Genomic DNA, 22790 nt, shown 5'->3' with positions numbered 1-22790 from the left:
GTTATAAGGCTTTAAGCACATACAGCTCATAGCACTACTATATGTTACTCAGAATACCATGAAAAACTCTGGGGCTAGGAGAAAGATCCCATTCTCAGGGCTACCTCACACCATTAAATGTCTGAAATATAAAAAAAACCATTCCTTTCTTGAAGATGCAGTGCCTTCCAACTACAACTGAACTAGATGTGGGTTACTTTGAGGACTTTTCTTGAAAATTTTATCATTTGTGAGGTAACACTGAAGTTGACAGCATTCTCCAAAACAGTGCAAAAATGAAAGAATGATGACATTTAATTGTAACAAAATTCAGTTTGCAGTATGTTTTGATTGTGGCTTGCTTTCTTTCTTTGATGATGCTAGTAGTATCCCTGGAGGAGGTTAACTGAAAGTATTTCATATAACTAGGAAAGAAAACTATATTTTACATTGAAACATGCAAAGTGGTGTGAGAAATAATTTAAAGTGAAAAGGAAGTTCTTTAGCATTGAAGAACAAATGAAAGCTATCTTCTCCCCCCATCCAAATTAAAGGCCTGACATAGGCTAAAGAACTATGGTGCAAAACTCTGATACTGCAAATATGATGATACTCCTGCCACCAGGTGAATGAACTGACTTGAGTTTATTAGCAGATTTTAAATTTTTTTTTCAATATGGAAGACTGTAGCAGCACAAAATGACACCACTGATACATCATTTGTCTTGCTTTTGCTGCCTTTCAGCAATGCCTTTATTTTGATAAGGAAAATCCACACACATTAAAATCATTTTTATTTTTCTCCATTTTTGACACCAAAAGTGAATGTCTTATGTTACAATTCCCTATAGGATGGACACAAGTTTAGCTATTTGAATTACTCAAAAAAGCAGTTTAGAAGGAAAAAAACATTAAACAGGAAAAAAACCCCAAAACTATTGCTTTGCTACAAATTACCATGTTTGTCCCAAAGTTCACAGAAAGTAAAGCTTCCCCATAGCTATAGTCTACACAATAATTGTACCTAGAATAAAAAGATATTGACTATTAACTAATGTTCTCAGCTTTTTATAAGTAGCACTTTAAGAATAAGTAGTATGATTTATTGCAATTTTGTACCAAGCAATAAGACTGAACATCTGTATGCTGCAGATTTAAGCACACCAAAAATGTATACATTCACTTTAAAAAGATTTTTGCTTATCACTCTTCATTGGTAGTAGTGAAGTCAGCTGCCTGCTCAACCAAGTTACACAATAGAGAGTGTTTCAGCATGCTTCCACTGAGAAAAATAGTCAATGGCATGAAAGTAGTAAATCTCACCTTAAAAGATGAAACTAGCAGAAAATGCAGCAATGCCCTCTTCATACAAGAATAAAACTTCATATGGAATTTTCACACTTTGAGAATACTTCTCTACATGAATATTTAAAGATAATGACATAAAGCTGTGTTGGAAAGACCTCGCTTTTTTAAAAAAGAAAAAAGACCACTGCTAATGTTGGAATTTCGACGGCTTCAGATAACAATCTTGACCCAAAAAAGTATTTTAGTGGCAAATTATTATGATGTTGTTTTTATTTCCCACACATTTTACTAATAAATAAGTTCCTCTAAGACATCTCTTGCCAATTAAACTTGTATTCAGCTCCTACAACACTGTAAGCACTAAAATGAAGGGATACATTTAAATGAAATTACACTTAAACAGCATTACTAATATGATAATAAGACTGTTACAGAAATGCAAACAGGTTTACAGTTACATTTACTAAAAAGTTACAGTAATCTACAGAAAAGGTTGTTGTACTCTCTCTACATCCTAAGAGATCAAATTCAGTTATGGTGTTACTGAAAAAAATGCATAAAGAAATGCATTTCCCTTTTCCTATGTTAAAATCCTTCTCCGCTATAGTCTACAGACAGAAGTACAACTTCTTTTCTGTACAAAGGAAAAGCTTTAAAAACACAGCTTCACATTTTACTACATTTTTGCCCTTCTCAGCTTCCAAGTTCTTGCAAAAACAAATATACATTTTCTCAAAAGTGAATTTAAAGGATGTCCACATTAAAAAAATAAAGCCTACAAAAAGTTCAAAGATTTAAAAAAATGTTACTCCTATGGCAGTGATCTCCTACTTGTCCAAAGTCCAGAAAGTTACCGATGTCCATTTAATATTATCTCTCTTCAATTATCCAATTTATCAGGTTCCAATCACATTATTTGTAAGAAGTCCTTGAGCCGATGAGAGGGCAGAAGAGTTCTCTACAATTAAAAAACAGGAGATCAAATTGGGTGTGCCTTTCAGAAAGATATTCATTCGGCACTGCCCGGAGAGACCATTTTCAGGTATTTAGAAAAGGGATTTCCTTGATTAGTTTCCATTGACTGATAAACCAAAAACATGAAGACTGAAACAATAACAAAGAGAAGAACTTTTATCCACAGGGCAACAGGGCGTTCTTTTTTTATTGGTGGTTTCTCTGGCTTGGTGTCAGTGGAGGTACCGTATTTCTGCGCATACTTAGAGTAACTTTCCTCAAGTATGAAGTCACTGTGCTCTAGAGGCCGGCTTGCAGCTCCTTTGATTGGTCTACGGCAGCTAGCACTGTTAATTAAAAATATCAAATTGAAATACTGCATATTTAAAAGAGCAATCTAAAGTACATAGGGAAGTTTTAGTATAATAAAGAACTAAGAATTATTTCTGGTGAATATAGTACCTGTAATACTTCCGTGTTCAAGCAAACACTCTAAAAAAACCCTCAAATGCTACTTCACCCTATCCACATAAAAAGCATCATAGCTGCAATCAAACTGTAGAAAGTATCTCCCTCTATTTGCTTTTTTAATCATTACTTATGCAGCCCTGCTGGGATTTCTGAGCATTAGATTATCTCTGGCCAATAAAACATCTACTGATGGCTAAGCCATACACAGAGCCAAAAGACAAAGCAGCAAGGATTAGAAAAACCCCATGTACACTGCCAAGTTCCTATATACAAGAAGTACACATATATGATTTTTATTGAAAAGAAAAAGTGGTATGGATTTAACTAGACCTCAAAACAGGAGAGCAAACTTGAGTAGTCAGCAGATGCACCACAGTAGTAGCAACTGGTACTATATATGCTCCTTATGGTTAAGAGTTTATGCAATTGCAGTTTAAATTGAAGCTATAATTCATGTGTTGGAAACACAGGAGATGATTTCCCATCTTAATATGGGGAAACTTTTTCTCATGTCCTCTAAACAGAGCATTTTTTAAATTACCTAATTAACCAGAGGGTTGCTTCAATTTATGTTTAAATACAAAGACACAAAAATAATCCCCAAATGCACAAGTAACAGCCTTTGCTAGATGCCGTTCTTATTCATGCTAAGAGTATTCAGCATGCCTGCTACCTAAAGGAAAAAAATAGGTTACCCGGAAGTTCCTTCTTGCTTTACAAAAGAAAACTCAAATATATGCTGCGAGATCTTTCCTTAATTTACAGCAGGCCTAAGCAGTTGCATGCTGTCAAAAACTTAAATATTGCAAGTCACTACCACAGAAAAGCCCTTTCCATTTAACTTTCACCACCCAGTAATAACCACCCTTTCTATTTAACTTTCACCACCCAGAAATTCCAGTAATAATTCCTACTATAGTACCACCCTGATCTCCTTCTCCCTCCTCCAACTTCAATAGAGAGGGGGGTGTTTTGGTAACAAATCTGTGTGTATAGAACAGAAGAATAGGTGGCTGTCACAAATGTCATTGAGCCAGAGTGCAAAAACTATTCCTCAGAAATCTGTCAATATAATGAAAAGATATTTCTCAGCCTAAATAGGTTTACAGGAACTGAGAAAAAGCTCCCATAAACCTTAGAATTACCTAATTCCTGTAGGTGTTGATACTTCATAAGGGAACAATTCTTTAAGAATATCCCTTTCTACTCTTCTTTCTTCTGTAGTTCTCTCCAGCACCTAGGAAACCAAAAACAGTTAGAGGCCAAATAGACAGCAAAACAAAATGTTTCTACGTAGCTATCTCAGTGACCACTACCATGTGCAATTGGTAAGAATGAATGAGTCACCCAGTGCCATTCAAGAAGTTTACTTCTTGGGTTTTAGAAGTTTAACCTTAGTTATTGGCAGCCATCCAGTCACTTTTGGTGTCTTAAAGCGTTCAGTGATCACCTCAGTTTCCTTTAAGATAAAGAATAAGTTGTATAAACCCTATACACCTGCAAGCCGATGATGTAGATGATCAAAAAAACTTAACCATCACCTCTATCATGGCTGTGTTGAGAAGATCACAGGACTGGTTGTGACCAACATGATTTAAAAAGCACTGATGTGGGCAATCTGTCTCTTCTTGCTGTAATAAACCATACAGTATGCTGTAATAAACCACAGTACAGTAAAATATTGACTAAAAACCCCATCAGCAGTTTGGAGTAGAACATCAAGTTGACCCACAACATTCTATTTGACAACTAAGCCTACATTGCAGTTGTATTGTAATGAAGTGTTAATAGCAGCTTTATCTAGAGCTACATGAACAGACAAACAGCATCTCGTAATGTAAAATTCCACACTACACTATTACATTAATACAATTACATATACTTGCAGGCACTTTAGACAGGTCTCCAAAAGATAACTTTTGACAGCCTGAATAGGTTAACAATAAAAGAATTCTTTTCTCTCTTGATAACCACCAGGAATCTACAGATACTTTTTTAATTCAGGAACTTGGTCTAAAGTAATTCTACTACTTAATTCCCTAAATTAAAGCACATTGCATTTTTTCAGAATAGGCTGATTTACAAGCTCAAAGGGAGATAACCCATGTCTACTCTACTTTGAGCTATAAAGAATTTAAAAGAAAAAAAAAATCTATATTTTGTTCAGAAAAATAGCAGCACAAGGAGAAATAACACATCAAAATGTATTTGTCTTAGGAAAAGAGAAAAATCAGATTTTTTTTACACACACACCCAAATCTGAAAGGGGAAGATGAAAATAAGTTTATATTCTGTTTTATGTCGTGTGACAACACTAGTTTATTTTGACTGGTGTCACCCAGGCAGTGACATCCTCTACCCCCTCTGTACTAAGAAATAAGCACATACACACAAGAATTTTGTTCACAGAGAGTAAGCAAGAGCAATCTAAGTATTAATTTATTTACTTCAGCTGTCATCAGTAGTTTCTTTGGTGTTCTTCTGGGCATGTCTGAGAGTTCACTGACTGACAGCGTAGGAGCTGCATGCTTGAAATTTCCAGGCACCCTATTGCCAACCTGCCGAGATTCAAAATTGTTCAAACTCAGAAACAGCCAAAATACAAAATGAAAAGGGGCAAGGTGGCAGAACCAAAAAATAAAACCTTTATGTGCATTGAATATATGCATGTTAGAAGTTAACTGAAGAAGGTTATGTAAAAGATGCTCCAAGATCAGCAAAGGAAACACACTGCTTATCATTCCAAGTAGTTTCTCTTAAGCCATTTAGAAACATAAAAGTTATTTAGTTCACAAGAAAAGCCAAACTTAAAAGCAAATATTCTGCATGTACTTAAATAAATTAAGAAAGTATCTAAGCTTGTAAAGTGGTTCTTTTCAGCCCTCCCCCCCCAAATGACATTAGATGGGACCTAGGTGTTGAACTAGTCCCATCTCAAAGTAAACAGTATTAGGTACTAAAACAGATACTGAGTATGTGTTCTTAAAGACTACTGAATAGTCTTACTTTCCTTAAAACAATTTCCTGTTTGTCCAAAACAGAATGATTCTGTCAGTGAAGATATATTACAGAAGAATACCACAACTGATTAAACATATTTACTAAGCATATTTACTAGGGTCTCGTCGCTTGCAGCCAACACAGTTTCATTTATGGGAGTACTCTCTGATATTACAGCATCATCTACAGGCAACTGTGCTGTAGCTTCCACCTGTTTGTTTAAAACAAACAAAAGACAACAATTGAATAAAAGAGCCACTGGGACCCTAAGAGTGAGAGAAAAAAAAAAAAGCTTGTCTATTATAAAAGCCTCTCATCACCCTTTTTCTTGGTGTTCTTCTTGACACTCTTGTAGACTCCCTAGAAAATGCCTGCAGAGGTCCACTTTTTGAAGATCCACTTGTCCAGACAGTCTCAGTAACTCCATCTTGAGAATAGGTCTATTCAAGCATCAAACACATGATCACATAGATGAAAACCAGCTCCAAATATCAGATACTCACAACCAAAAGCCAAAATAGCATGCACACTCCAGAAGCAACATGTCTACAACAAAAAAACTCTAGATCCTAACAATGAATCAATAATGAATAGCTAGCTAGATTAGTAGCATGGACCAGAATACTTATATTTGAGCATATTGTTCAAATACAGAACTGAATAGATAATGCCCAACAGTAAAAACTGATTTGCTCACTGCCCTAGAATGAGCTAACATGAGGACTTACATCAACTCATGGACAGCAGACATGAAGCTTTCAGTCCCATTACATTTCCTGCCTACACACACATACAAAAATAAATCTATGAGCATAAGCAGAAAGCATCCCCTTTTTCTCTACAGATAGGGTTCTATTTTCTCAGACACAGTTGGGCACAGTTTATACACAGCCTCCTAGGTTTCAACAGGAACTAATATTCAGCCACAGGGGGCAGGGAGAGACACTTAATGATCTTAAGTTTCCACATACAGGGATGAAACTAAAACTTTTCACATAACAGTAAGTTTAAACAATCAAGCCTGACAGAGATCTCTCACAAGCTGAAGTAACAGCACGAAGCACCAAAATTTTATAGCCATTAACAAAAGATCATTCCCTATGCTTTACTGCAAGTTTCATGCTCAAAGCAAATATTCCCCTCAAAACTAATTCCAAGATGGAAAGGGAGATGTGGATCTGCTTCATCTAGATTACATACAAGATTTTCTCTTTTATTTGGTTAAGTTTAAAAATAAAAATTACTTTTTTCAATACTTCTATCTTTGCACATTAACACCTCATACACTGATGTATTACCAAGTTTTTAGAAGTCACACTCATTGCTAAATAAAGTTATACACTGCAACTCTCAGTTACAGGTTCAATAGTGGAAATGACATCACTAGAACAGTTTCAGCCCCAAAATAATGTGTTAAGAGAACAAGCTGAAAAATATTTATTAATTAGAAGGGACAGTGAAACTAGATGCTGAGCTGCTTTATGGTTCTATGACAAATTCTGTATAACAGCTACTACATACACAGCAGAGGGAGCACAAGTGTTTCACTTCATTCCAAAGTCACTGAAGTATTTTATAAAACAAATGCACAGACCTCAGGTCCACACAGATATAGATTTTTTTTTTTTAGAATTGCAGATTTCAGCCTAATTCTCCAAAATTCTTTACAATTTTAACAAACTTTTGATGAAACATCTTCTAATCCCTTAAATATTTATCAGACGCTGCATTCACTTCCTTCCTGCAACCTACAATCACAATTCCTCACCTCAACCCCATACATTTTCTATTTGAGAGGTGTTCTTTAGAAGCTTAGAGAAAAAATACTAATTTCAGAATGTTTCTACTCCAACAATCTACTCAGGAAAGCAGGAAGGCAAATTCACTCATAGTAGTAACCATGAGCTCCCCATTCCAGACTATTTGACTATGAATTATTTATGAAAGTTAGAAGCACTTCAATAATAACTGCCTCTCTTCTTCAGATCCTTTAATCATATGCTTTAAGTACCAACTTTCAATTTTTTTCTTGCATGAAAAGCCTAGGAAAAACCAGAATCTACTGCATAAAACCCATCCAGATTTCAGTAGAACACAGTCAAGAGACAAAAGAAAAAAGAAGAAATAAAACTTGTTGTCTACAGTTATAATTATCCTCACTGTCAACAGAGCAGGCCTCCAACCCTGTCAAAATGCAATGCTCATGTTGGGTACACCACCACCCTGTAATGTAACCAGAGAAACGACAATGCTGTGGTACACAAGCAGTGTTCAGTGTCTGCTTCTGTCAAATAACTCATGAGCAGTGGAGCTATAGATTGACTTTACCTCAGCCATCACTTACCAAGTTACTATAAAGGTAGTAAAAAAATAATACAGGGAGCAGTAGGGGAACACAGCACATGCAGAATGTCACTGTACAGTTTCAGGAGAGAGACTAGTTGTACACGGCTCCTTAACATTTACATTGTTTACCCTGCCTCCTTCTGTCCAGTGCCATTTATGTGTTAGGCTCAGTTTTGAACTCCTACTCTAGATTCACCTACTGGATTATAAGGAGGTATTAAAATTAGGATTTTCTGCCAACTTTTCCCTATGAAGAGGTAATTAAACACAAATAGCTGAGCTCAAGTTCATCCAGCCCTCCCCTGCTAACTGACTGATAAGACACATACTCAACCTCCCCACCCAATTTCTTGTGCAGCAGTCTGCCTAATAGCTATCTATCTCTTTGCACTCTCTTCTCAAGAGAACAGCTACATCCAGCCATGCCAAACGACAAACAGCCTTGTAAGCTACATATATCTGGTCTAAAAGCAGTGCTGCACAGGACCTACAAGTAACTAGCAAGTCTGCTCACTCCACATTGCCCACCAGCTCAGCCTCACCGTGCTTCAGACGCTCTATCTTTGTGCCAATGCCACACAGTGCACAACGGCTCAAATAGTTCTGCAAAATTAGCATAGTCCCTTGATACATTGCTGAAAACCTACAATGTAATTCCATAGGAAGAAGGGGAGGAAAGAAAAAAAATCATCTCCACGTTCTGGTTTTGTTCTCAGCAAAATACATGACTACACACATTTGCTAGCCAAAAGCATTAAGTTGTTCTTGGCTTCAAGCAGCTGCAAAATTTAACTGGGGGGTGGGTGGGGCTGTTTTGTTTTGGGTTTTTTCGATGGTTTTGTCTGTTTGCTGTATTAAAAAAAAACCAAACAAGGAACAATCAGAAGTTCAAAAGTAAAAGGTTTAAGAAACTAAAGAGTTTCTGAAGAATTTGGCAATTTTGAAATGATGTAATTTTTTATTAACTCCTGGAAATTAAAACATGCAAGTTGCAAAACATTGCATCTGTACTGCACATGTAAGATTGCCAAAAGAGTAATGACCTGATATACTGATTCACTAATATAGTGAAACTGGATGACAAACAATTGAGTAAACAAATCATCACTTAAAATACCTCACTAAATCTCATTTATTCTGTAAGCAAATTCCTGAAGACTACAAGTTTTGTTGTTGACAACAGAATTAAATATCTTTATTACACTGAAACTGACAGGGATTTCTGGTAGAATAACTATTTTGAAAAAAGTGATTCTTGAAATACAAGAATCTAAAGATTAAGATACCCATTATTGAGAGACCATTACAAGTAGAAGTTGCCTGATCAAATTAAAGCATGCTTGGTGCATTGAACTATGCATGTGTTTTAATTTTTCGAAGTAAAATCTGTTCAGCTTGCCCCCTAAAACCCTAACTTAAAATAAGCAAAATAGTTATGGATCTCCATAGCTGTCTTGCATTACTCAAGGTCACATAGCAGCATTTTACCCACTTCAAGAGACATCCATAGCTAAAGCATGTTTATATATATACACACACACTACATAGCGAGCGTCTGGCATTTAACAAAGTATTGAGAAAAGTCACTGTGATCTGCTAAAGTACACCAATTAACAAGCCAGATTCTGAATCACTGAATGTTTCTTTGAGTCCTTTACTGCAGCATAACTCCACTACTTACTGGACAGATGAACAACACTCTAAAGACTCGAAGTATCCTAAGCTGGGGAAGAGGGCATTTAGCGATGCTTTCACATCAGAAGGACAGATCAGCCATCAACTACCATACCCTGTATTCAGCAGTTTGAAAACCAGAGGTGATTCTGTAAAATCCCTCTTCCATTAAGACAGCAGAACTAATATTTATGGGTAAAGAACAGGTGGGAGATCTACACTCGTTATTTATTCTTTTTCTTCATAGGAGAAGTTTTTCAACAAATTCATGTCTACTCTAGTACTGCTGCTACAAACATAGTTAAAGAAAAAATATTACATAGCTAGTGTGTGTGCATACACACACCTATACATATAGGCATATACCCAAATACATTACTTCACAGATTACATTTAAATGAGTCATTAAACAGATGTATTTAAAATGCATACATATATATATGTGATTAGATAGCTACAGATATATGTATGCATTTAAAAACGCTTGTTTTAAAAAAAACCAAACAAAAACCCACACACCCCTTTTTCCTAACTTTTCTTTTTTAGAGAAAACACTGCTTTTATTAAATCAAGTTAATTATGAGCATCCAACAGAAATCCATCAACCCACATGACTTAATCTGCCAGGTTTCCAAAAGTAAACATGGTATGGTTGCCTACTATCCTTCTCTAGGAGGCGCTGCAGCAGCTGGCAAGTCAGACAAACAGCTTTCAGCAGACCATTACTTTGAACATCAGACATGCTAAAAACAGCCACTACAGTTAATTCACAGGATTTTCATGCTATATTACAACAGGCTTTCTAAAAGCCTTTTAAAAACCAGCATGGCTCACTTAGTCAAATGTGATGTTAAAGGCAGTAAGGTGTTTAGTGAGCACATCACCTGCAGTTAGTAGCTGTTCCACGAGCTGCTATGACAAACATACCTGGTTGTGTTCAACAACTCTTTTTTGTTTGAGTGCGACTGGCGTCTTCGTCCTGGCTTTCAGGGGCTCTCTCTTCTCAAGTCTCAGCTCGGTCTTCGGATCTGCAACCAGTTTTAATAGAAGTAGTTTATACAATACTACTGTTGTTGTACTAGTTGAAACCAAATGTATTTTAATAAAAATTCATTTTGAGAGGAAACAGAACTCTTAGGAGTTACCATTTCCTTAAAAAGCTGTGAAACAGGTGTATTTTCTATTAAATGTATAAGAACAAAGACTTGAAGAATAACCTTAAAATTATTTCAAAACACTGATCCACATATTTACCTTTTTTTGCTAAAAATCCTACATTTCAGATAAGCCTTGACAAATCCAGCAGTTCTATTTAGAGACTGCTATCAAATTGCAATTCCTTTAACCAAAGTACCATTCTACTATTGATTGTAGTAAAGGTATTGAAGCTTGTCAATGTTGTTTGAAGTTGTTAGCTTAGTTTCCTGTTATATGTCCTTTTATATAAAACCCCATTTTTGATGCAGTGGAAAGGAGTGGTTAGCAGTCATCTCGCCAATAAAAGGATGTATTATTTCCACTGCTTTTCTAAAATTCTAATAGCTTTACACCAACATGTTTAAGATTTACTAATAAAAAAACATTTTTGTAGGGGAAAAGGGGAATATTTGGGTTTGGGTTTTTTCCCAGTGTGTGAACAGTTCAGTATTTATATGAAGCATATGTAATTATAAGAAGTTAGCTGTCAGTTGTGACTGGGCTCTTGGCTGTCCCAAACATTAATAAATCCATCTCTAATATTTTTTCTCCCTTAAAAGTGCAAGATATAAAGGCTGAAAAATAAGCCCAAATATGCAAGGAAGATCAATCCAATTGCTAGTTCTATTTCAACCCTTTCTCTCGGGCGTCCATGGAAATTCCTTTAAAAAGCAAAACAAACCCACTCCCAAAACCAAACCACACTAAATAAGCATCTTCTAACACTCCATTCAAGAAATTCTTTAAAACCTGGGCTGTTTTTAATTTTTGTAAATTGCACAATGGTGTGTTTTTGGTCCCACTTTCCCCACCACTACACATGCTCGATACAAACTTGATATTAAAACCCACAAAAAACACCCAGGACCAACCAATCAACCCACCCTCAACTAAGCCCATAAAGAACAGAGCATAAAGGGGTTGAATCATAAGTGGTAGCCATTAAAAAAAAAAAAAAAAAAAAACAAAAAATTAATAAGCAAACATTCATTTACTATCCCATAGTAAATAACTACTGTGAGCACCATTAGACAAAACTGGGCTAGTACTTAAGTATGAAGTGCAAAGAACATTAAAACACCCAACATGCAGTTCTCCTGTCTATTGGATTTACAGGCTCCATCCAGTCTGGGGAAAATGGACCAGGTCAGTAGCAAAAGGTGTCCTTTCCCAGAACAGGCACCTGGATCTCTGTGCTGGTACTGCATGATCAAGTACATGACTGACATGGCCCACAGCAGTATCTTACAGCCTCCCCCAACAGCAAAAGCATACATCCTTAGGTTATTTCTACTGCAAGTATTACTCGTGTATAATTTGAACTGCTCCCATGCAAGTCCCACTCCAGCCTTACCTTCCTCATTGTCACTGTACTGGTCAGAATCATTGTTTCCATTCTGTCTGGTGTTCTCAGTAGTTGAAATCGCTGGGAGAGGCATAGGTGCCTTCAGGTCAGGACCTTGTTCCATCAGTTTCAAAAGCTTTTTCTCATAAAGTTTCCTAGTAGTAGCTGTAACAAGGAAGGATACATGCTAAAGAAACAGCTTTAATCTTTCCTGACTTGACTGATAGAACTGGGCTGTTACATATTCTTTGGGAATTTCTGAACATAATGTTTTGTTTATTTTTAATCAGTTTGTATGGCCCAGAGTGTTTCTCTAGCTATATATACACACACACTCCTACCTCTAGGTACACAACTCTACCTCTAAAGCCTTTAACTTCTCACTTTAAGAGAATTGTTAGATAAACTCAGACCTCTTTGTACACTGCAAGTTACAGAAAGGAAATCTATGGAAAGGGAATTTATCTGCTTCTTAGATATGCTACTTCATATGCTGCAATATACAAGTTGTTATTCCCTCACCAAAAAAAAAAAAAAGAGAGAATTTGATTGTTTCCCTTGCACTATTTCCATGCAGATTGCTCTATTAATCTCCTAATTCCTTTACCCTGGAATTAATGCCCTTGCCTTTGCCTTGTTGAAAAATTCAGTCCAATAAGCATCAGAGGTGGTGCAAGCAAGCAGCAACAACAGAACTTTCTGCTTGCTGCCATCTAGCCATCAGGTTGGCTTGCTTGGACCAGCAAGGATAGCTGCCTAAAACATTTTAAGTCTAGCACATACTTCCATATTTGGACATTGTTGGCAAAAATCTGTAGAGGTGACTGGTGCCTGAGTGTTAGCTGCAGAAAAAATAATCTAACTTTTGAAGTTTTCTGATAAAAGGAAACCATCATTTAAAAGAAATGGCAGCCTTTCAAGAAAGTATCCATACCCTCTAAGAATTTAGAGGGTATAAAGGCAATAAATTAGACCAAATGTAAATGCCTTTCCACTGGACTACATAGCTTCTTGAGTACTATCCAGAGGTACAGGATGAATGGCAAGGCATGCAGAATCAGCTAACTGAAAATATTACAGATAAGATTTTGAATACACACAGGACTGCAGGCTCAGTCACGGACACTTCCATCTACCTAGGATTCAAGAACATTCCACAAAAGGCTCGGCATACTACAGACAACAATCTTTTTTTCAAGAGTTATGAAATCATGTCATTAGGCTACTGCACAATCTGAAAGGCAAGGCACTTTGATCTCACATCACAGACAGTGTCCAAGGCAGGAGATTAGGCTGGGGTCAGGACTACTCCTGACATAGGCCAGCACGCAGGACAGAATGCTAGGCTAGAAAAAAACATTAGCAAAGGAAAACATTACTGCACTATGCAGTGAGTAGGAAATTCTCTAGGGAAAGGGAAGTTCCCTGTTCTTATTTGGCTCTCAATACTATTAGGTTATTATGTAAGATGTATTTCCTATTTAAGTGGGCCCAGATCTAAACCTCTGTATCAGAAGACGTAACCACCCCAGCACTGAACTTTAACTAAGAGTCACACAGCTTCAGAACACAGCTTGGAACATCTCCAGCTGGCCTAGAACAGGAGAAGCAAACTGCAGACTTGTCCACTGCAATGCTTGAAGACTTCTCAATGTAAACAGTACAATGAAAATATCCTAGGTGGGAAGTAGGACTGCAACAGTGCTGGTACTAAAAAGTAACTGTACCAGGGAAATTTCATAGTGAGAAATAAAACAGATCAGTATCTGCTAGTTCAATTGACCTACCTACAATAGGGCCAGGATTTACTCCATACTTCATAAGTTGCTCTTGAAGGTCTTCATTACTCATCTCTGTTATATCTAGGCCATCCTTCTCCTCTGGTCTGGGTTTGTCAGTTTTCTTTGTGGCTTTCTGGAACAGGAGAGAGAAATGAGAGACAGTGTTTCCACTTAATACTGAACACATAATTTTCTTCTAAGGGAACAGGAAAACGTAGGAGTACTAAACATATAAAATCTAGAAGAAATTAATTCTATTCTCACCCATGATCACAACTAAAGCCTATATGAAACAGTACAAACATTTACACCAACTAAGAAAACATAACAAGTCTCCTCTTAAAATCACTCATTACTCTGGTCTTGTGTTTTAATTTGAAGTTCAAATATACAGTGGGAAGGGATTGCTTTCCTGCGACTGGAGAAGTAAGCTTCTAGCCGTTTCACCATCACTACACAAAACTACAAATATTTATGTTACATTGGCATTTCTTTGCATTATTTTTCTACCTGATAGGTCATTTCCTCTTCTAATGATATGGAACAAGTTGTTTAGTATCTACATACTTTCACCCAATTTACCAAAACCCCTACTCCGACTTGTCCTGTCATTCTCTGTGAGATTACATGATACTACAAGGTGAGTACAGGAAAGGCAAAAATCAGAAACAGTCTCATATTTTCAAAATCCTACTTGTCTGCTTAGGCCTCTGCTACTTGTAACTCTAAAAAATTCTAAACCCAACTCTGGCAACACTACTTGAACACTTGGCAATGCACCATCACCACATGCAGATGGCTATGAAAATAATCTGCTGAGATGCTACTCCTAAATTAGCAGTTTCTGCTCGATCCAAACACAGTGATCGCAACACTTCAACTTGGGAAGCCTCTGTTGCTATGATAGGGATTGTAAAAGTGAAGAGGTAAGACAAAAAAGCATGCTTAGGATTTGCATGCTCTTTACTAAGAAAGACCTTGATACAAATATGACTTATTTCAAAGCAGTATCTCAAAGCTGCATTATATAAACAGAAACAATATCTGTACTTAGCATTTTTCTCAACTCAGTTGTCTCAAGGGCCTATCTGTTTGGGGTTTTTTTTACACTAAGATGATTTACATGAGCTAAGAGAATCTATCTAGCTATTAATGCTGGTTCAATATTTGTTTGCATGCAAACATGGTCTTGACTCAAATATCTTGGTATTTTAAAACTAAGCAGGGACTGAATGAGGGCTTCCCAAATATATCTGACTCCAAGTTTTCCTCTGGCTTCTGAATATTCCAGCATGATAAACTTAAAATCAGCTGCTGAAAAGCAACAGAATGCCAGATCATGGCATTTCTTTATTTTATGAAATAAACTACAAACAGTCCCAAGAAAGTATAGGACCATTAAAGAAGCAGATTTGACTAAAGACAGATTTACAACTCACTTTATCAGTCATTCCACTCCTAATTACTTTTTGAAGCAATTGAGCCATACACAAGAAACAATCCTTCAGCTGAATGAGACTTTTATTCACTTTTGAATATGTTGGTCATAACATTATGTCAAGTTAAATATTGCACTAATTTTAATTTCATACTCAATGTGGGTTTTTTTCTGGACTACTGAACAGTCCAAACAGAAAAAAGTTCTGAAAAAAATGCTGGGTTTTCTTGTTGAGATCTGTTTAGACTAATGAGAGCTCTGGTGTTTGCCCACATCACCAAGCAGATTAATCAAGGTGCTAGTCCATATTTCAGAAAAAAACTACCATGGTGCAGGAAATCGACATTCCAATGACACTTTAGAGAAACTGGAATCCTAATGTAATGTATCTCTACCTTTGTTCACTTAGAGACCACAGAAGTCACTACAACACCAGAAAAACTACTCAGCATTCTGGATGCTTTACACAAATCTTAGCCATCAGAAATCTAACTGTAACTAATGAGTACCAGGGTACTCTAACACAAGTAAACGCACAGATCTCATGGTTTCTTTGTGGCTTTTTGCCTTCAAAATACCATTTCGCCTTTTCCTGCACCTACTGTCACAAACAGAGATCATCAAAACAGCCAGTTTCAGCAAAGAAAAAGAGTAGGGAGGGGATGAAGGAAGTTGAAAGTAATCCGAGTTCTTCAATAATTGGGCCAGATGTGTTCACTTTGTGTTCTGCAAGGTCACAGCTTTTACTTTTGAACACCTGTTCTCCTTAGAGCAGGAGCAAATGACTTCCCTTGTACAAGTAGAAAGCTGTCATCTAACCATTCACTGGACCACAAGGTGAGTCCCTGGAAGTACAAGGCTGGATAGAAGAATTTCTCACCCTCAGCTGTGGTATGACAGCGTCAACTTCAGCAACAACACTAAATTTAATTACCACTACCATTACAGTCTAATTCATCACTACACTTGCTGTGAATCAGGACAACTTGTCTGCTGGACTACACCATGAGAGAGATCAAAAGAACTAACTTAAACTGTACATTAAATAAAAACAAACAAATCCAAAAAACTCACACCCTCATTTACCTGTTTTAAGGCCACTAGCAAAATTTGTCTTACTGGGGTGCAGAGATGAAGTGCCTGAAATTGTGGCAGAATTTGCCAATGTAAGGTAGTGCTATTGACCACTTTGCCCATAATGTAAACATTTTTGCAGTAATACACCCAAATCTATGTAATATTTTTGCAACAATATACCCAAATCAATAAATCCTTATTTGAAGATCTTCTAATCTGATCCAGAGCTCACAGCATTAAAAAAATATTTCTAGTCATTGCTATTTTCTAGAAAACAGAAGATGGAAGATTATCTGCATACTTCACTTGAGAGAGATTTGTTCACATCAGAGATAGCAATTTGGTAGTGGTACCTGTCAGGCTTGGTTTCCAATTGCCTAGGAACTAACTCTTCAGACAAGTACTGAAGTGAATTATAAGCATAGGGCTGCCACACAGCATTCTCAGTACTAGGGCCACAGAAAAACAACAGCATAAGTGAACTTCATCTTCTCCAAGTGTCATCTCTTGACAGCACAAAGCTTTCACCTTCTTTTGCTAGCAAGAAGAGCAGACAATGCAAGCAACCAGAATTCAGAACCTACCCCTTACCTCAGGCATTCCTGCTGAATAGAAATTAACAGCCAGAGACCAGGGTAATTAGGCAAACTTCATTATTACCTGTACTAATCTTAGCACTTCTCAAAAACAGGCATAAGAAACATGCTGAAGAAGCCGTTAAATAATAAACCCAACAACTATGAGACACCACCAAAAACTATCTTCAAATCCCAAGTTAAATGGCATCTACATCAGGATACACAAGGACTTTAATCCCAAACAGGTGCAGCTTCATCACAGACACAAAAAGGGTCAGGGCTTATTTACGATTTCTCTGAATCATTAAGATGTTACGGTTAAGGTTAGGCTAAAGAAAGCCCAAATCACACCAACAAAACGCTGTTTAATTCTCCAGTTTGCAGGGCTCCCTCTGGTAACAAATAACTATTTCTCTTAGGACATGTAAAGTTAAGGAACTGGACATGCAAAATGTTAATAATAGATTTATACTGTGAAATAGATAAGTCTTTATTCCCCTTGTATTTTTTATTCTACCATAGACAATTTCCTGCAATAGAATTTCCTTTTTTAAAAATCAAGTCCTACTGAACTTTTTAACCTTAAAGACCTGGAGACAATATTTACCAAGAGCTACAGGATAGACAAAATAAACAATGGAAAGGGAATTATGCAGCAGCAATGCAAAAGATACTGATGCACACAACTTAGAGAATTCACTACCTTTTAACCTTAATTAGTAAGTGTCAGACTTAAAATTTCCAACCCTATATACAGACACAGTCATAAATTATAAGATTATGGACTATTAAACCCTTCCACCCCCTTCTCCTCCCAGACACTAATTTCCATGTTACTTGGTGAAGGAAATACACCCTCTCAAAGTCTGAAGCTGCAGAACAGCCTGGCAGGACTTCCCACTGTAGTGAGAACTACTTTGGTCATCTCATCCCTGCTGCCCACAACTTTCTCTCAGCCAGCAGATGGGCACTTTTTAAAAGGCCACAAAGGATTTAAACTGTATTCTGGGTGATGTTTGTGGGGCAGGTCAAAATGAAGACATACAGCCACACAGGAAACACCAAATAGATTCTCTGCCTTCACTGGGCACACACAGATGCTTTACACTGCCTCACCTGTCCAGTACCCTCTCCACAAACCTAATCTTCAAAAACTACCAGTTTTACTATTACCTTCTCTTTTCTAATAGGGAAGGGGTTGAAGCTGTTGTTACCTTGGCTACAGATATCACAACCACAGCATTCTGACTATGAAAAGCTGGAGCTGGCTCTTTAGTTACTTGGCACTTGATTAGAACAAAAAACCTCAACAACCCAAACAAACAACTCTCCCCCCTCCCCCCCCCCTCATCAAACCAAACATCTTTACCTGATAGGTCTCATGTACGACCTTTCAAACAGGCTCTTCAGGTCCAGATGTTCTCATCATACCTTCATTAACAGGAAACATTTGACTCATCTTTTTCATATAATCACTTTAAAGGTCAAAAATACCACTCAGTATATGCCTTAGAAGTGATTCTTCCTGGACATGAAATACACAACAAGCTCAGTCGTAATAATCCATACATTCTAAGCTCTGAACAGTTTCTATTTGACAACAGCATCAAGACAACATTTTTGGTACATGCTTTAAAATAATGGTCCTAGAGACGCAAAAACTAATTTCATAGTTACTTTTCCTGTGAGATACCTTTGCTGACATTCAGCCCATAACTAACCAGGACGAGGGACATTCAGATCCAGATGGTTCACCTTGCAGCAAAACAGTGTCTTGCATACCTAGTCACTGTCCTCACATAGCACTATGCTAAACAGGCTTTAGGGAAAAAAGCAAAAAAGTTGCTCAAAAACATTAGCAGAGCTGGAGAAGCTGGCTCCTCCAGACAATATTATCAGACTGAGCTACAAACAGGCATGATTTTAAAAGCTCTTCCTGTTCTGTTAGGAATATGTAGCCAAAGTGAGCTATATATTCTTGGGCGGCATAAAGCTAAGCCAAAAGAGTGATAGATTCAAAACACATAATTTGCAACAGAATTCAAACTATGGGATTTTGTCTCCGCACAGCTTTTATCAATAGAAAATAAGCACCTAAATGCATTATCAAATGTTCAGAACTTAGAAAAACCGCACTTAAATGACAGTGTGGACAGTTCAAAATTACTAATGACGACAGCCGTGTCCAAGCTCTAATGCCACTATTGAGAGAGCTGGTGTAGCTTTCAGTGACTGCAGCACGGACATTCAGACGATTCCTTTGCACTTGTTGCTCGCAGGCACTTTGAGAAGAGCGATGCCCCGCTCCAGGCCCGCTAAGGCAGCCGAGCGATCCCGCGGGTGCCCCGGAGGAGCCGCTCGGAGCGCGCCCCCTGGCGCCCGGCCCGCAGCGCGCACGGGCCGCGACCCCGCCCCACCCTCCGAGGGCCCCGCTCACACCGGGGCTGCGACCCAGCCAGGCTGCAGCCTCCGACCGAGAGGCCTCTGACTGTGTGCTCGCGATGAAGGCAAGGGCGAGCAGGCACAGGGAGGAACGGAGGAAAGCCCGTGCTTTTATTGTATTCATCCTTTCCATAAATGCTTGCAGTTCCAGTTCCTCCCTTGCCCCTTACCTCTAACTTCTTTCAAACGTCCGAGTGCTTTCCCTCCTGTCCTCTCTTAATCTTAAGATATTTTGCTTTGAATCCCAGTCCCCTGGGATATCAGCCTTCCTTCACTCTTCCTCTTCTTTCCAATTGTTCTGGGAGCAAATTGCTCTGGAGACACGAGTGCTAATCTTTTTGAAGGACAGCTGATCAGTGAAACACCCTTATGCCAAAAGACATTAACAGGGACAACAGTTACTCGGGCTACAAGCAGATGCAGAACTACTCAAGTAGCAGAAAGTCGCAGAACTACTCAACAAGCACACATCATCCAAGTTTGTTTTGCTTGGCAGGTACTCTTTGAGATTTTTCTGAGTGTTTTGGTTGCGGTTGGTTGTTGGGGGAAGGTTAAGGGGAAGGCGACACAACACGGGGCACAATGGACCTAAATCTGAGCACTGGAGTATTTGCTGAAGTTCTGGAACTTCTGATGATACAGTGCTCTGATACTAACACACCAGATAAGCATAAATAGCACAGAGCCTTCCAGATATTGTTCACAAAAGTGTAGGAGTACCACCCATTCTGTAAACATCAAAAAAGTCACCCATAATTGTTTAAACTTAAGCACTCTGGAAAGGAAAACTCAGATCTAGAATAGGAACTAGCAGTTCTGAGATGTTCCTCCTCCAACAAGCATGAAACAAGTCAGATTCAAGCTCATCCTGTTTTACTCAAAAGCACCTTATGAATGCTATCAGCAGACCACTGTAAGTCAGAGAAATGTCTGTTTCCTTGTAACTGCATTCAGTGAATGCCAGTGAAGTGTCCGAAACAGATAGATATTAAGGTAAATAACTTGATTCTAGAGATCTCTTCCCCTTGAAGTTGCAGTTTTCAATTTTTTAATTCAAGAACTGCTTTCTTGGGCCTTTGAAGGTTAAAGCGTGAAAGTGAAAGACCTTCAAAGGACTCCGTTTCTCGGCACTCCCTTAACTAATGACCTTTGAAACACAGTATCTACGATACAATTAAATAGTTTCACTATCACACACATTAGGACTCCGGAAGCTGATAATCATTATCCAAGCCTTTTCTCAAGACCAGGCATCTTACAATTATCAATTACAAGATTGCTTCCTAAAGATATGCAAATTTATAGTCCACTTATGAAAAAAATCGCAGCTTCCCTAAGAGAAAAATTTCAAACGGTATCAGCTTCCCCCTTTCCTTACATGTGTAAAGTCTAAGAAAACAAGCGCAGGGGACTAACTGAACAGGCACCAGAGGCGCTTTGCTATAATACACATCTCAGAGGTACGAGCAAGACATCTACATTACGCAGACTCTCTTTACACTAAACAGAGCGCTTCATTAAGCGAAACAAACCAGCTGTTCACGCACAGCTCCATCCTTTCAATTAGAAGTATTTACACCGAGTAGCGTGGCTGCCGTACAACCACGACAGCGGACCGGAGTCCTCTCCTGAGCAAGCTGCACCCTCGTGCAGTTCTCTTGCTTCGTTCCTCCAACACCGGAACAGTCTCCTTAGGACACCGCTCGCCAAGCTACAGCAAAGATCTCCCAATTTACCCTTAGGGGGCCGTCGCACTCCCCACGCGCGGTCGCGCTGCCCCTGCCCGCCGAGCCCGCCGGGGCTCCAAGGGCGCTCAGGGCGGAACACGTCCTGGAGGAGCAGCCGCCGGCCCCCGGCACGGACCCCGCCGTCCCAGCTGCTCCCCGACGCGGGGCGGCCGCCCGGCAGCGTCACTGCCCCTCTCCCTCAGGCGGCGGGACCGTCCCGGCCAGGCACGATCCCGCCCTCAGCCGAGCCGGAGACTCTCCCGACCCCGTGCGGGGACCCCGGCGCGCTGTGGCGCTCCCCGAGCCGCGGCCGGCGGGCGGAGGCGGCCGGCCCCGTTCGGGCGGGAAAGCGGGCCCGAGGCTGCCGGGAAGCCGAGGCGGCGCGGGCAGGAGGCAGCGGTACTCACCCGCCCGGCGGCAGCAGCTCCGCGGCTCCGGGCGCCGAGAGGTGTGGGCTCCCGCTCCTCGTCGCTGGAAAAGTCGGGCTGCGCGACGGCGGGCGGGTTGCGGGCGGTGAGGTGCTGCAGGTAGAGCTGCACGTACACGTCCTTGCGCTGCTCGCCGCCCGGGAGGCTCACATTGTTAGCGATCAGCTCGCTCTTCAGCTTCTCCTTGGTCAGCACCGACGGATCCGCCAGGAACTCGGGCATCGCCGCCGGCCGCAGCCGCCGCCGCTCTCCCGGGAGAGGCACCAACAAAGCGCGGGGAGAAGGGGCGGGGGAGCGGGAGGAGGAGGAGGACTCGTCTGCTCCGCGCCAGGGACCAGCTCCACAGCGGGCGGGCGCGCGCACCGAGCGCTTCTTCCCAGCCAGCAATAAACGGCGCCCTGATTGGCGGGGAGGGCAACGAAGCGGCGCCGCTATTGGCTGGCGGGAGGAAAGGGGGCGGGACGCGCGGGAGCAGCGGCGTTGGTGCTTTGCGCGAGGACAGTAACGCAGTTTAAATTCGTCTCGGGCGGGAGAGGCGCGTGGGGCGGCGCTCGCGGGCCCGGCGGGGGTGAGGGCGCCGACCGCGCCCCGCGGGTCCCGGTGCCGCCGGGGTCTCTCCGGGGCCCTCTCGGGTGACAGGTGTGTCCCCGCCGCCCGGAGCGCCCCTCCTTGCCCTGCCGCGAGCAGCGGGGGAGGCAGTTAGCGCGATCCCAGTTACCTGCCGTGATCCCGGTGTCCTGCCGCGACACCTGCCGCCGCCTCTGCCCCCAGGCACCTGCGGGCCTGGCGGCCGCGCCTCCCGCGCTCGGCACCGCGGGCCGGGCGGGCACGGCAGCTCCCGCTCCCCCGGGATAGCCGCCGTCGCCCAGCCCTTCGGCTGGCGGGCTCCAGAAAGAATCCAGCCGGGAAATTGGTAGCTGATCTCGTAGCGTGGCTGCCGCCGGTGCGGTGACTTTAACGCAAAAAACTCCGAACTCGCATCTATAGTAGCGCAGAGTTTGAAAGGCGCGTGGTTGTTTTATTTATTTATTTGTAAAGCCGACTT

General features: G+C 40.2%; 1 protein-coding gene across 5 annotated transcripts; it reads right to left on the bottom strand.

The window, feature by feature from the left end:
- Positions 1–695: 695 nt before the first annotated feature.
- On the bottom strand, positions 696–22116 carry TMPO (thymopoietin). Of its 5 annotated transcripts, XM_054280519.1 has the most exons (11): positions 21725–22116; positions 14062–14188; positions 12284–12439; positions 10660–10760; positions 6033–6152; positions 5828–5923; positions 5160–5270; positions 4254–4343; positions 4106–4171; positions 3858–3949; positions 696–2588 (listed from the first exon to the last, which is right to left on the bottom strand). In XM_054280519.1, the coding sequence occupies exons 1-11, from the start codon at positions 21965–21967 to the stop codon at positions 2297–2299; spliced, it is 1494 nt and encodes a 497-aa protein (XP_054136494.1). In that variant the 5' UTR covers positions 21968–22116; the 3' UTR covers positions 696–2296. The 5 variants fall into 5 exon arrangements, with proteins under 5 accessions (XP_054136494.1, XP_054136461.1, XP_054136469.1 ...); XM_054280486.1 differs by lacking the exons at positions 4106–4171; positions 4254–4343; XM_054280494.1 differs by lacking the exons at positions 4106–4171; positions 4254–4343; positions 5160–5270.
- Between the last annotated feature and the right edge of the window lie 674 nt (positions 22117–22790).

Source organism: Melozone crissalis, unplaced genomic scaffold (assembly GCF_028551555.1).
Source record: "Melozone crissalis strain CALT ecotype California unplaced genomic scaffold, PUWL_Pcris_2 ptg000004l_1, whole genome shotgun sequence".
Taxonomy (NCBI): Eukaryota; Metazoa; Chordata; class Aves; order Passeriformes; family Passerellidae; genus Melozone; species Melozone crissalis.
This window is presented reverse-complemented; position numbering and strand designations above follow the sequence as displayed.